Genomic DNA, 13,663 nt, shown 5'->3' with positions numbered 1-13,663 from the left:
CCTATAGTGCACATGCATACATGTTATTATGCAGCTATATCATCAATATGGTGAAATTTACAAAAAGATGGAATTCTTATAATGGGGAGAAATAATTCCTATTACATAATAAAAGACACAATATGGCGCAACCTTTTCCTTATTACTGTGGTGCATATAATTTACGGATGTGGGATATATCATTTCAGTATCGCCATGTTTTACATCATGCAAACTCACACAATCTGCAATGTTAAGTGAGGCAAATTAAATACAACACCTCATGCTAGATCTTTCAAACTGCTTTATACAAAAAAAAAATCACAGTTCTAATTTCCCAGTTCTAAGGGCTGTTCGATACACATGCATGCTTTGTGTGCACAAAGAATCACTAATACAAATTATTGTTGACTACTACGCCATTTAACACTATACACTCCCCTCCCAAAGTATTGTAACAGCGAGACCAGTTTCTTTATATTTCCTGTAGACTGAAAACATTTGGGTCAGAATTTATTGTAAGACAAGAGATCAGCATTTGAGCTTTTATTTCCATCTGGATCTGATACACAACTTAGAAGATAGTACCTGTTGTTTGACCCCCCCCCCTGTTTGTTATGTGAGCAAAAGTATTGGAGCATGTGACTGACAGGTGTGTTTTGTTGCCCAGGTGTGTCCTGTGACATTGATTATTCAAACTATAAATATCACTGAATGTCTATGTTCAGTTTCAAATTTGGGTTTTGTCTGTTCAGACTGCATTTCTACTTAAGAGGTGTAACCAACATGAAAACCAGATAGCTGTCTGTGAGTGAAAAACAAGCATTTGTGAAGCTGAGAGAGGATGGAAAATCAATCAGAGCCATTGTGCAAACATTGACCATTTGGAATATCCTGAAGAGGAAAAAAAAAAGTGGTGTACTAAGTAACAGACATCGAACGGGTAGACCAAGGAACAACAACAGGTGATGACAAAAACATTGTGAGAGCTTAATAAGAAAGATCCTAAACAACCTTTTAGTGACATCAGCAACAATCTCCAGAGGGCATCAGTGAAGGTTTCACAAGCTGCTATTTGCAGAATACTTCATTAACAAAAAGCTACACCAGAAGGTGCAAACCACAATTAGTAAGAAGAAAAGTTTTATGGAGTGATGAGACAAAGATTAACATTTACCAGATTGATGGAAAGGCCAAAGTTTGGAGGTAGAAAGGGTCATGATCCTAAAGCTCATTTGTGAAGCACAGTGGAGGTAATGTCATGGCATGAGCTGCATGGATTCTTCTAGAACGAGCTCTTTAATCTTCATTAACGATTTAATACAGAATGCAAAAGTTAGGTGATATCAATAGATCATAAGTTTGATGCAGTTATTGCAAGCAAAGGATCTGGAACTTAATATTAAGTCTTATTCACTTTAATCTATTTTATCTGTCCATCTGTTCCAATACTTTTACTCTCATGAAAAAAGGGTGGGTTCAAACAAAAGGTAATATCTTCTAATACATGAAAATAAAAGGTGAAATGTTGATGTCTTGTCTGGTATTCATCCTTATCAGTTGCATAGCCAGTGTTGTGCATGGACATTTCTTTGTTGGACAATTAACTGAACAAATCCATTTGCAACATGGCTCTGCTATGAATTCTACTCTTACAAGGTTATAATTACTCAGTTTTTATGTCAGAAAAGATATAATTGTACTATGTGCTTATTACTGAGGTCAAAGTTGCTAGTGGAGTTGTACTGAAGTGCATTTTAAGGAGAAGTGGTTCTAATGTTTTGGCCACCCTATTTAAAATGAATGAGGTTGCCAAAAGATTAGCTATATTCCAAATTTAGTAAGGTGGTCACAGTCACATCATATGACAATTTTGCATAAAAATTTCAAGTAGTAGTATTAGTAATACAAAAACATATTTCTTGTTTGAGTTCCCATGACAACCTAAACATCTTAAGCAGACCAAAAAAATTGAGCTAAAAAGTAGTCCCACTGGTTAAGAATGTCAAATTGCTTTTCTTAAAAGCCGAGAATTTATGTTGATGTTTGTGTGTGTCAGAGCTGTCAGTCCTGTAAAAGTCAGCAAGCTGACTTTTTGCTGGTGTTTGCTGTTCTGTAAGCACATTAGATGCACATCTTTCCGGTTCTAAATGGGATGGTACGGAGCAATGACTAAAATAAATACAGATGCTTAGACAGGCAGTCAGCCTGTGCTCTTCCAAGAGAACTGTACATCATGGTGCATTTTCATCTTCCAACATCAGACACCGTGATGATGAGAGTAAAAATTCAAAAGAAGCATGAAACAGCAATACTATAAGGTGGGAAAAAAGAGAAGAATAAACATGGTGTGTAGAGGTTTCCACTTCACACTTAAGACAAACTGACAGAGAAAAATCCCTGCAGGTAAACCCATGTCACATCAATGTCAAAAATCCTGTCGTGCCAAATTCGTACAATTACTGGTAACAGACACCTCAAGTTTAATTACTAAAGAAGCTTCCATATCCAGGATGGTTTTTATTTTCTTGCAAGCGAGAAGTGCATCAACAGAGTCTCAAGTCTCCGTCCAGTGCAGTTCTAAAGTCTCTTTACCACTCCTCCCATTGTCTTGCTGTCTTTTCTAGTCCATCCTGCAGTACTTTGTTCCTGATGAATAACTTGCTCAAGAGTCAAAATTCAGCCCAACTTTACACAAAACCGGTCTCCAAGTAGGCTTATATTAAATACACTTATGATAACCAGACTTACTGTGTTGCCTGTCAATGCCTTGTTAACAAGCTACTGATTCCTCACCATCCTTTGAGTACGCTGGTAGACTGCCACCATGTGCTGTCAGTGTGGCTTCAAATGAATCAATGAGAGGTTTGTTTTGAAAGGACTGGTGGGTGGGAGGCAGACTTCCATGTCCACAATATTCACCGGATAGCTATTTTTAAACATTACTAGTACACACTATACTCTCATTCAAACACTAGCTAAGACAAAGCAAGGGCCAAGAGTTTGGGAGTAGTCTAGAATACCTTAATTCTTCGTCCATCCTTGGTGGACAATAACATATCTCTCAGCGCTCTCTATCCTTTAGCAGTGTGACAACCATAGCAGAGTGAGAATTGTGTTATCACAGCTAAGAGCTAAAATGGCCATCAGCCTTGACTGTGACTATAGGTTTCTGGAATATAATGAGAGTCCAGCCGTGAGCTGCCTCATCTTTTAGGTGCTGCTATTATTTCTTAATAATGCTTCTACCTTCTGCCTCAAGGGAAATACTCCTCCAGTGGTGGTGAACACTGACACACTCGACGGGTCCCCATATGTAAGTATTCTGTTTAAACTTCTATTTATGGTATTATTATGTGGCTCAACCACATGACTAATTTAACTGCCCTCATACTCAGACTGTACTATCAGTAATTTAATTAGTCTTCCAGCACTCAGGCAGGCTTTTGTTCATTGTTTTAATCTGAATGAGAACAGTAATTATTTCTACTCATTTTAATTATAATTTATTTTCCTTTTGACATAGATTTGACAGAACAGAAATATTACGTTCTTTAATGATGCATATCATAAATTGAGGCTTCTCAGAGGAATACCTGCCATCACAAACCAATATTTTAGCACTGCAACAGCAGTAGGAAAAGTTTTGCAGTTATCCAGGTCAGACACTAAAACGGTAAAGTTTGAAGTTCTTTACCTTCACTCTTCCTCAGGGACTTGCTTAATTGTAGAGGTAAAGCTGATGTGAAGACAAGTTGTTATCCAGGAGGCAAAGTAAACAGAAAGAATAGTGCTGCTATTATCAACCAGGTGCCACACTGACCCAACACAAAATCAGTGCATTTACATGAACTTAAGTAACTTTCTCGACTTTCTCGTTGACTTTCTCGGGGAAGTAGATTTTTTAACTGTCATATAAATGAGAACGCATTGTCCAACTGCTCATGTGCGTAACAAAAGGCTGCAGACAGGAACATGCTGCTGAGTGAAAGCCTGAATACAAGGAAGGATTACTATCATTTTTAAAACAAACTCTGTCTAAAGTCAGACAAAAAATTTTACTAACTAAATAAATCAATCCAGACAGTTCCTGTTGTGGATCAGCTACAGATGTCTCCCTTTTTTTTTTCTTTCTCTCCCCTCTGCCTTTTCACTCTGCTGAAACACAAACACACACACACACTCAAAAGAAAAGTCAGAAAGCAGTGTTTTTTGTCACTGTGTGGTTAAAATAAATGTGCCAGGCTAACAAAATAAGTCAGAGGTGGAGGAGAAATCCAATTACTCTTCTACTGAGAGCTGATTTCTCCAAGTTACTGGGTTTCTTAAGTGCATGTAAACACAGTTAACTTGTCAAAGAGAGGCCAATTGAGTTTAGATTTACTGGATCCTATATTGAGAATTTGATGATGATGAAGCTGTGCTTCAGGAACTTATGGGGTATTGCCCTCCCAGTGCAAGTCACCTGACAAAAAGCAACATATTCTCAAGCCCAGAGGGCATCTGCTGAATCAAAATAAACTGACTTCAGGATTTAAAATGTAGCTTTTGTCCGTTATACTTGTATAATATAACACATGAATAAATTATTGTCTTTTTGTGGTACTGTATAAACAACCCTTTCTCTCAGGTTAATGGGACAGAGGGGGAAATCGAGTATGAGGAGATCACACTGGAGAGAGTGAGTCTGAATTGCATTTTAAACTTGATTTTAGACACATAATTTCTCTGCAAAGCTACCAAATTGATTATTGGAGACTTAACTCTTGATCGAGCCATGAAAGCATTAAGGCATGATTGTTCTTCTTTAATGCCACTGATGCGAATAATAATCACTGTGTTTTTGTTTCTAATTGTTACCATAGGGTAACTCAGGCTTGGGCTTCAGCATAGCAGGGGGAACAGACAATCCCCATGTGGGTGACGACCCCAGCATCTTCATCACCAAAATCATACCTGGAGGAGCTGCGGCTCAGGATGGACGGCTGAGGTAAAACCACACTCCCTAAGCTATAATAATCAACAAGCCTATTGCTGTATTTATGTTAGAACATGGGTATGGCTGAATACGTATACTGCCTACAGGTACTTTTTTTTTAATTAAAAAATGTAATTAATTAGAGAGGTATTAATTTGTGCCCAATCAATTTTAAGAAGCACATAAAGAAGGGATCTCTTAGAGGCTTTAATCAACAAGGGGAGTGGTTAAAGTAAGAAAAACGTATCTCAATATTCAGACAAGCACCACACTCTAGCTTTAACACATGGTTTAAAACTGTACACCATTAATCTTTAATTGCATCCTTTAAGATAAAAAGAGCTATGATGTGGCTAACTCTGATGCAAGATCAACTACACAATAATTTATACTGTCTTTAATATTGGCTGCTCAGAGCAGGGAGATAAGACCAGATGTCTATTGAAACTGGGTCCCCAAAACAGCTATAGTTAAAAAGGGACCACTCCTGACCTCATCTGGTGGAAAATTAACGTCTAGAACAAGAACAGGGACAGTAGCTTCACCAAAACAAAAGTTGAAGCTGTGTTTTTACTTTCCTTCCCACTCTCTCACTCTCTCTCTCTCTCATTCTTTTTCTTTGGATTTCTTAGTGTGAATGACTGCATCCTATTTGTGAATGATGTTGATGTGAGGGAGGTGACACACAGCCAAGCTGTAGAGGCTCTTAAGGAGGCTGGTGCTATCGTCCGCCTCTACGTTCTCCGCAGAAAACCAGCAGCTGAGAAAGTCACTGAACTCAAACTCATCAAAGGACCTAAAGGTCTGTGGAAGTGCGGAACAGACTGGAATATCAGTGATGCTAATTTGTGCCTTCTGAAATTTGAAAAATCGGTTCTGTGTTAACACATTTATCCTTTGCTCAAATGATGACTATCCCACCTCTTCCTTTTTTTCAGGATTAGGTTTCAGCATTGCCGGAGGGGTAGGAAACCAGCACATACCAGGAGATAACAGTATCTATGTCACCAAGATAATTGAAGGTGGTGCAGCTCATAAAGATGGGCGTCTTCAGATCGGGGACAAGATCTTAGCGGTCAGTCAATAATACACAATACCTTCCAGCATACAGAGATAAATTGTATCCCCATACATGTCAGATAGCCATAGACTTCACACGCATCACAGTGACTCATTGCTGAACTGATGTATCAAGAGCCAAGGTATTACGGGTGTTATTTTAATGACCTGAAATGATCTTCATTACTATATGAATAGATGTGTAGAATGGACGAAAGGTTTGACTGTAGTATTGTCACACTGCGTTTCAAGAAGCATTACTGCCATCTAATGGAGATGAGAAAGAATGTAACAAAACAGCTTATGACACCCTCAACACCAGCAGCTTCAAAATGGTGACTGGTGTCTTCTTACTTCTAAATCTGATATAGCCGCATTGCAATGTGAAGTTATATGTAATATATATTTTTTGTGACCTTAACACAGCTGCAGGTAAGGATGGGAATCTGCATATTAAGGATTCTCTAAACCTGAAGCTCATTATTGTTAATACCTAAAGTAACAAATAGTGCTCATTCGGTCAGTGATTGTGCTGTTTAGCACCTAATCAACTAATTTCACCTTTGTGTATGATTTCAATTGTTCACTGTGCTAACAAATCAGGTGAACCAGCTTTGATATGTACTTTTCATTGTCGTGACTATAAACTTTGAGAAGTGCTCAAAGTTACACAGAGCTGTAGTTTCCAGTTGATGGTCCTGATTGAGTTTCCCTGCTTGTCGTGAACATCAGGTGAACAATGTATGTCTGGAAGATGTGATGCATGAGGATGCGGTGGGGGCTCTGAAGAACACAGCCGAGGTGGTGTACCTCAGGGTGGCCAAGCCCAACAACCTCTTTCTGACCAACTCCTACAACCCCCCAGACCTCACCAGCAGTAAGCCACTCTCTTAGGACACAGGGTCTCATTGCAAGCTAAAATAAGACAAGATAGCATTGTTACCAATTCTAATAAGTTTGAGTAGCTTAATTTCCAAGAATGTCCATCTAAATGTTTTTAGAACATTAATTAAAAATAGAGGTGACACACTAAATCACTAAAAGTGTTTGATTACTGTAAAAATCTTAAAAGTTTAGGTGAATGTGCTGAAGGATTTTTCCTGGCATCTTTTTTCTTCACAAAAAGAAAACTTTACTTATATATAAACCCACTTCTCAAGAAAGTATCATATTACACAAATGCATTTACCACTGGAAAAGCCAACAACCAGACGTCTGAGCTGCTATTTCATCTGACATGTATGTGTACACTTCCTCACTGATACAGTATATCAGTTTTGTTTTTTGTGTATTTTTCAGCATATTCCCACATGGATACTGAACTCAGCCACCCCAACTACCTGGGGTCAGATTACCCACAAGCCCTCACTCCCACTTCACCTAGTCGGTTTTCTCCTGTTCTACATGGGATGATGGGAGATGATGACATCCCCAGGTGAAAAATAATCTTTTATATATATTTCATGCTCAGTTTCTTCATAAAATATTCAGACCTCCATTGTCCCTAATGACAAAGAGTAAGGTTTTAGACAAATTTTCAAATTAATTAAACATCAAAAACTTAAATCTATCATTCATTTTCTTAACTAGTACTAGTGCTTCCACTAGCCTCTTTGACAGTCATTTACAGCTTTAAGTCTTCTTGGTTAAGCCTCTGCAAGCTTTGCACACCTGGAATTAGATGGTTTATCCCATTGCTCTGGATGAATCCTCGGTTAAATTGGAAAGGAACTGTCTGAACCCAGATTGTTAAACGTTGCTTGGGCCACACTCCCATTCATTCAGGAGCAGGTTTTCTTCAAGGACTTTGGCTGCATCTTTCCCTGGATTGTGACGATTCTGCCTGTCCTTGCAGCTTTGTGTCATCAGACCAAAGAATGTTTTTCTTACAGCCTGTTTGGATTTGTGTTTGGACCAAAGTCCAAACAGGCTGTCTTTTGACTTTTACTTTTAAAGTATCTACCATCCACTCCATCTACCATGTCACTCTACCATAAAATCTTGAATGATGGGGTACTCCTGGGAGTTTCATCCTTCCAGCAGGTTCCCCCATCTCAGTAGAGGACCATTCTCATGTCGCTGATGAATTTTGCCTGATGGCCAATTTCAGGAGGAGTTCTGGCAATTCCAGACTTCTGCCATTTTACTAATTATTTAGGCCACTGTGCTCCTGGGAGTATTCCCAGACGACTATGGCGCAGGTAGAGCGGCCGTCCACCAATCCCCCAGTTGCTAGTTTGATCCCTGGCTCCTCCGGTCACATGTCGAAGTGTTCTTGAGCAAGACACTGAACCCCAACTTAGTTTCTCCTGGAGAGTGTTGGCCAGCTCTATAGCAGCCCCCCATCGGTGTGTGACTGTGTGTGTGATTGTGAGTGCGAATGGGTGAATGAGAAGCAGTGTAAAGCGTTTTCAGTACCAATAGGTCAAAAGGCGTTATATAAGTGGAGACCATTTACCGTTACTCAGTGGTTTAAAAATGGGATCATAGCATTTCTTTGATCTGTGCTTCACCACAAAATTTCATCATGGATATCTAAATAGAACTACTTAGACATCATGGTTTTTTTTGACAAGCAGTGTGAGATGTGTGAGCTTATATAGACACGCATGTGTACATTTATAAATTGCGTTCAAATGCAATAAGTATAGGAACCTAAACAATCCTTAACTGGACTGAAAATAATTTTATTATCTGTAGTACTACTACTGGTATAACATTGCTTGTATTCATGAGTTTATTTGTGCTTTCATTTTAAGACTTTTTTGGGCATTTCTGCCTTTATTTGATTCTTTCAATATCATTACTTCATCTGCTGTCACTCAACGGCAGAAGCGGCACATCTCTGGAGCTATGACAGTAATGTTAGCTGTTACTGTTTCCTTGGAGACACCTGAACGTGTACTGGAGCCATGGGAGCTACAGCAGGTGAAGACAATGAAATAAAAACAAAGAAAGTTAATCATGTTAGATCGGTGATATTAAAATAGCAGAAATCCCAGGTCCTCTTTCTCAGTTGTTTGCTGTTTTGTGCAGGCTTTACATTAAAAAAAGTAATTGCTTATTCTTAAAAGCTGTAGCATTAGCCACCTGTTAGCAACCTTTACTGTGCGCAGCTGTATTGTTGCATTCAGGGACAGTACAGAGCATAGCTCACCTGTATTTTGGAATGATGTAGAGTTCCATATGCAGTTATTTTTTGGGTGTATTGCCCAGCCCTAGATTCAAGTAAAGCAGCAGAGTGGAAGCATTGCAGAAGAGAGAGGGATTATGACATGCTGCAGAGGTCCTCAGATGACTTGAATACAGGCTGCAGTTGTTTTGTGACATGTACTATAACAATCTGGATACCAGTGCATTCAAAACAGAGTTTGTTTTGTGCATTGTTTTATTGATAATTTAATATGTTTTCCTCTCTCCACCATTATTTTTCAGAGAGCCTCGTAGAGTTTTGATCCACAGAGGTTCTACAGGTCTGGGATTCAACATTGTCGGAGGAGAGGATGGAGAAGGAATCTTTATCTCCTTTATTTTGGCAGGAGGCCCAGCTGACCTTAGTGGAGAGCTGCACAAGGGCGATCAGATCCTCAGTGTAAAGACACCTATTATCATAAATCTGTCACACAAAATTACATACACTATACAGCGGCCAATAGTTATAAATGATTCTGTGTGTGCCAGGTGAACAACGTTGACCTGCGTATGGCCACGCATGAACAGGCAGCTGCAGCATTGAAGAACGCTGGCCAGACAGTGACCATCATTGCTCAGTACAGACCTGATGGTAAAGCCTCAACTATAAAACATAATACACCTTCAAACTAATATTTTCAAAACTTTCATGTTATACAGTTTTTTAAATTGGTGTAATAAGTTTGACAATTTACGCTTACAGTGTCACAATAATGTCAAATCAGATGCCAAATCTATTTATTCGTAAGTTTTAAATGCATTTCATTGGCTTTATTAACTCTTATAAAATGCATCTGTGGCTTTTTGTTAATAGAAAATCTTAAAAAGAAATAATGCAAATGTAGGCAAAGAGTAATTATAAGTTACAAAGTGGTAATTAATATAAGTATTTTCATTTCTATTGGAAACAAAATTAAGTCTGGCAAATTAATTATTCAGTCATGACTTTCCCTCTGACTCCATAATGGAATTAGTGTTGAAAGAGGAAAAGTTGGATCAGTGCATTTTTATCACTTATGAAGAAAACTGTTATATCTGTCAGCCAAAAGGTCTTCTGCACCTCTGCTTGTGTTTCAGAATACAGCCGGTTTGAGGCTAAGATCCATGACCTAAGGGAGCAGCTAATGAACAGCAGCATGGGCTCTGGGACCACAACGCTAAGGAGCAACCCAAAGAGAGGCTTCTACATCAGGTAGAAGATCAAACAGATCAAACAGTGACTTCAACACAAGGCCTTTGGGTTTATACATAATCTAACTTTCATATATCAGCAGTAACTGTGATTGTATTTCTACATTTATTACAGTCTGGTTATTTTAATTTGTTAAAAAATAAGCAGGCCAGGTTAAGTTTAGGAAAGCTTCTGATGAGCTTCTAATGAAATTGTGAATAACATTGTAAAGAAATAACTTGTTGGAGCTGCTACATTTAATCTTCAATTTGATAGACATAAAAACACCTAGATTAATAAACAATTATTACAGTCATTTTTAAGCTAAAATACAAAACAATCATATTTCTACCTTTTCAAATAAGATCGTGTAATTCTTTTCTTTGCCACACATAGTCATCAAGACATGTAAAGACACTAGACCAGGGGTTCTCAATCCTGGTTCTCAACGACCCCTACCCTGCTTGTTTATCCAACTATCCCTGTCTGGCCCACTGCTGATTACGCGACCGAATCACGTCACCGCCCCAAATGAAGTCACTCTCATATCAGAAAGGTGTGGCGCTGATTTTGAGCATCAGATGAACTTCTCACTCCGCTTACTCAGAGTTGTAGAGTCTATTTAAAAGTGATTTAATTTTATTTACAGGTTTTATTTAGCAGAATTACTGCAAAGCATCAAAACATCCTGTATTATAATCAACTGTTTCATCATTTATTTTGCCCATTCACATGTAATATCAATGATTTAACAGCAGGTGTTGTCATTTGTAAAGATGTCAAATTATTCGAAACACTTTACCATTTTCAACACAGTTCATTTTGATTCAGTGCTTCAGAAAGTTTTTGTTTTTCCACCACTACTTTTCAGCAATATTTCTTGTGGAATCCACATCACTGTCAAGGTTAGAAAGGTCATAACAACAAAACTTTAACTAATAATGAAAAATTAAAAACAACAAAAAACAATACATCCACAAAGCGAGCACATCACTTCCAAGATGTCGCAGATTTTCTTCTTCACTAAGGCATTGGTGTCCTGCACTAGCACACTGCACTTGTAAGATGACTGTGATATTGGGTGACAAAATAACTTAATAGAGTTTTTATCACTGATTAGAAGTCTTTCATCACTCAGGGCTCTTTTTGACTACGACAAGACTGCAGATTGTGGTTTCCTCAGTCAAGCACTGGGCTTCAGGTTTGGGGATGTCCTGCATGTCCTGGACTGTGGAGACGAGGAATGGTGGCAGGCCCGTAAGGTCAGCCCCCAGAATGAGGCTGAAGAGGTCGGCTTTATCCCCAGCAAACACAGGTATGGCACATATTTTGCTGCTAATGAGTGGGAGAGGGCAAATTGGATTCTGTGCCTTTATACAGGAGTTATTAGGTTAGATTAACAAAATAAATGTCATTATGGGAAAGCTTGTGATGTGTGATTTGTTTAGATATGGGAAAGCTTAGTAGCTCATTAACCATTTGAGTTTGATGGTTTTATCCCCTAAATGTTTTTGTTCATCTCCCTGAGCAGAGTGGAAAGAAAAGAGTGGTCTCGTGTTAACACCAAAGAGAGGGTAAGTTAATTCGTCACAGCAGTTTGAGTGAGTGTGGTTGCCTCAAACAGTACCCCACGGTGTAAATTTCTGCTCTTGTTATGTTTCAGGACCACGGTCGAGACAGCTTGACCAGTCAAGGTAATTTGTATGATGCATAAATGTGTACTGACATTGCAAACTACAATTAACATGTTACTGAGCTTTGCAGAGATATACTGTGGGATCCAGTGTTGTGGATCTTTGACAAGATTACTACTCAACTGCAGGGAATGTTAGCACCTAATGCAGATGTGTTAGCTGCAGATTCAGATCGGTCCATATCCTGCCTTTTAGCCTTCTGTTTAGCATTGCTCCCATCCTTAACAGTCTCACCACAAATTTGTGGCTATTACACAGTGTGTAATGGTCCAAATCGCACCTCAGCTCCAACACAAGCTTTTCCGTTCTTCTGTACAATATTAATATGTAATGTACTTTAAAAAGCATCATATTTATTCTGAACCACTGTCACACAAATTCACACTCACAAGTGTCAAACCATAAACCTAAATGTCATTTTATAATAGTAAAAGTAAATTTGTCTGAATACGTGTGTGTTCTGTCTCCAGGGAGAGACAAAACCTCACACAGTTATGAGACAGTCACCCAGGTGGAAGGTAGGGTCATATGGAACAATGTCTGATTATTTCAAAATTTAAAAAAAAATTACATTTTTTTTTTTTTTTTTTAGTTCTGTTCTGTTTTCTCAATGTTCCTTCTTTATTTCTTCTCCTCATGCTAAGTTCACTATGCGAGGCCCATCATCATTCTTGGTCCCGTGAAGGACAGGATAAATGATGATCTGTTGTCTGAGTTTCCTGATAAGTTTGGATCCTGTGTCCCACGTGAGTAATTATTCTGTCAGTTACAACTATTTTCTCCTTTGGTGTAACTGCTGCCACCTGTAAGGTCGTACCTGCATAATGAAATCCATTCTGGGAGGTTATCACTTTAATTTTATTAGTATTAGTGTTTGTATTATTTTGCTCTTGGCCTGACAGATACCACACGGCCCAAGAGGGAATATGAGGTGGATGGACGGGACTATCACTTTGTCTCATCACGGGAACAGATGGAGAAGGACATTCAAAGTCATCGGTTCATCGAAGCGGGCCAGTACAACAGTCACCTGTATGGCACCAGTGTCCAGAGTGTCCGTGAAGTGGCTGAGCAGGTGCATAGCAACGTGTTGTACTGTGAAATAAAAAATGTTTCTTGTAGTTGGATTAGGTGCCACTACTAATTACTTAATGCTAACTTGTGCTCTGTATATAAGAACAGGAACAGAGATATATTTAAAAAATGTATTGGTGATCAAAGGTTTCTTTCCTGTTATGTGTGAACAAGTAGCAGGGGAAACACTGCATCCTGGATGTATCAGCCAATGCTGTGCGCAGACTACAAGCAGCTCAGCTTCATCCCATTGCCATCTTTGTCCGGCCAAAGTCACTGGAGAATGTCCTGTATGTACTGCAAAAGTCCTTTTTACAAATTTGAATACAGGCAATGAATACATGAATACACACGTTACAGTGGATGATTTTGTTTATGATGTTAACAGAGAGATCAACACTCGCCTGACAGAGGAGCAGGCCAGGAAAGGAATGGACCGAGCTCTTAAACTAGAACAAGACTTCCTAGAGTGCTTCACAGGTATGAGCAGAAAATTAGTGTTTACGTGGATTACAA

General features: G+C 38.8%; 1 protein-coding gene across 5 annotated transcripts in view; it reads left to right on the top strand.

Annotated features, from left to right (window-relative positions):
- The window catches only part of LOC137109115 (disks large homolog 4), a 64,461-nt gene that overhangs the window by 46,586 nt on the left and 4,212 nt on the right, over positions 1-13,663 (top strand). For 4 of the 5 annotated variants that reach the window (XM_067494529.1, XM_067494526.1, XM_067494525.1 and 1 more), the window contains 18 exons: positions 3,242-3,295; positions 4,610-4,660; positions 4,845-4,969; positions 5,590-5,759; positions 5,896-6,032; positions 6,749-6,893; positions 7,316-7,451; positions 9,452-9,608; positions 9,698-9,800; positions 10,286-10,400; positions 11,518-11,694; positions 11,911-11,953; positions 12,043-12,073; positions 12,544-12,591; positions 12,718-12,819; positions 12,976-13,148; positions 13,325-13,437; positions 13,536-13,627. In XM_067494529.1, the coding sequence (XP_067350630.1) occupies positions 3,242-3,295; positions 4,610-4,660; positions 4,845-4,969; positions 5,590-5,759; positions 5,896-6,032; positions 6,749-6,893; positions 7,316-7,451; positions 9,452-9,608; positions 9,698-9,800; positions 10,286-10,400; positions 11,518-11,694; positions 11,911-11,953; positions 12,043-12,073; positions 12,544-12,591; positions 12,718-12,819; positions 12,976-13,148; positions 13,325-13,437; positions 13,536-13,627 (1,972 nt within the window). The remainder of the gene's footprint in view (positions 1-3,241; positions 3,296-4,609; positions 4,661-4,844; positions 4,970-5,589; positions 5,760-5,895; positions 6,033-6,748; positions 6,894-7,315; positions 7,452-9,451; positions 9,609-9,697; positions 9,801-10,285; positions 10,401-11,517; positions 11,695-11,910; positions 11,954-12,042; positions 12,074-12,543; positions 12,592-12,717; positions 12,820-12,975; positions 13,149-13,324; positions 13,438-13,535; positions 13,628-13,663) is intronic. The other variant, XM_067494527.1, reaches the window with a different exon arrangement.

This window comes from Channa argus, chromosome 24 (assembly GCF_033026475.1).
Source record: "Channa argus isolate prfri chromosome 24, Channa argus male v1.0, whole genome shotgun sequence".
Lineage (NCBI taxonomy): Eukaryota > Metazoa > Chordata > Actinopteri > Anabantiformes > Channidae > Channa > Channa argus.
Note: the sequence above shows the minus strand (reverse complement) of the source record. Positions and strands in the feature narration are given on the sequence as shown.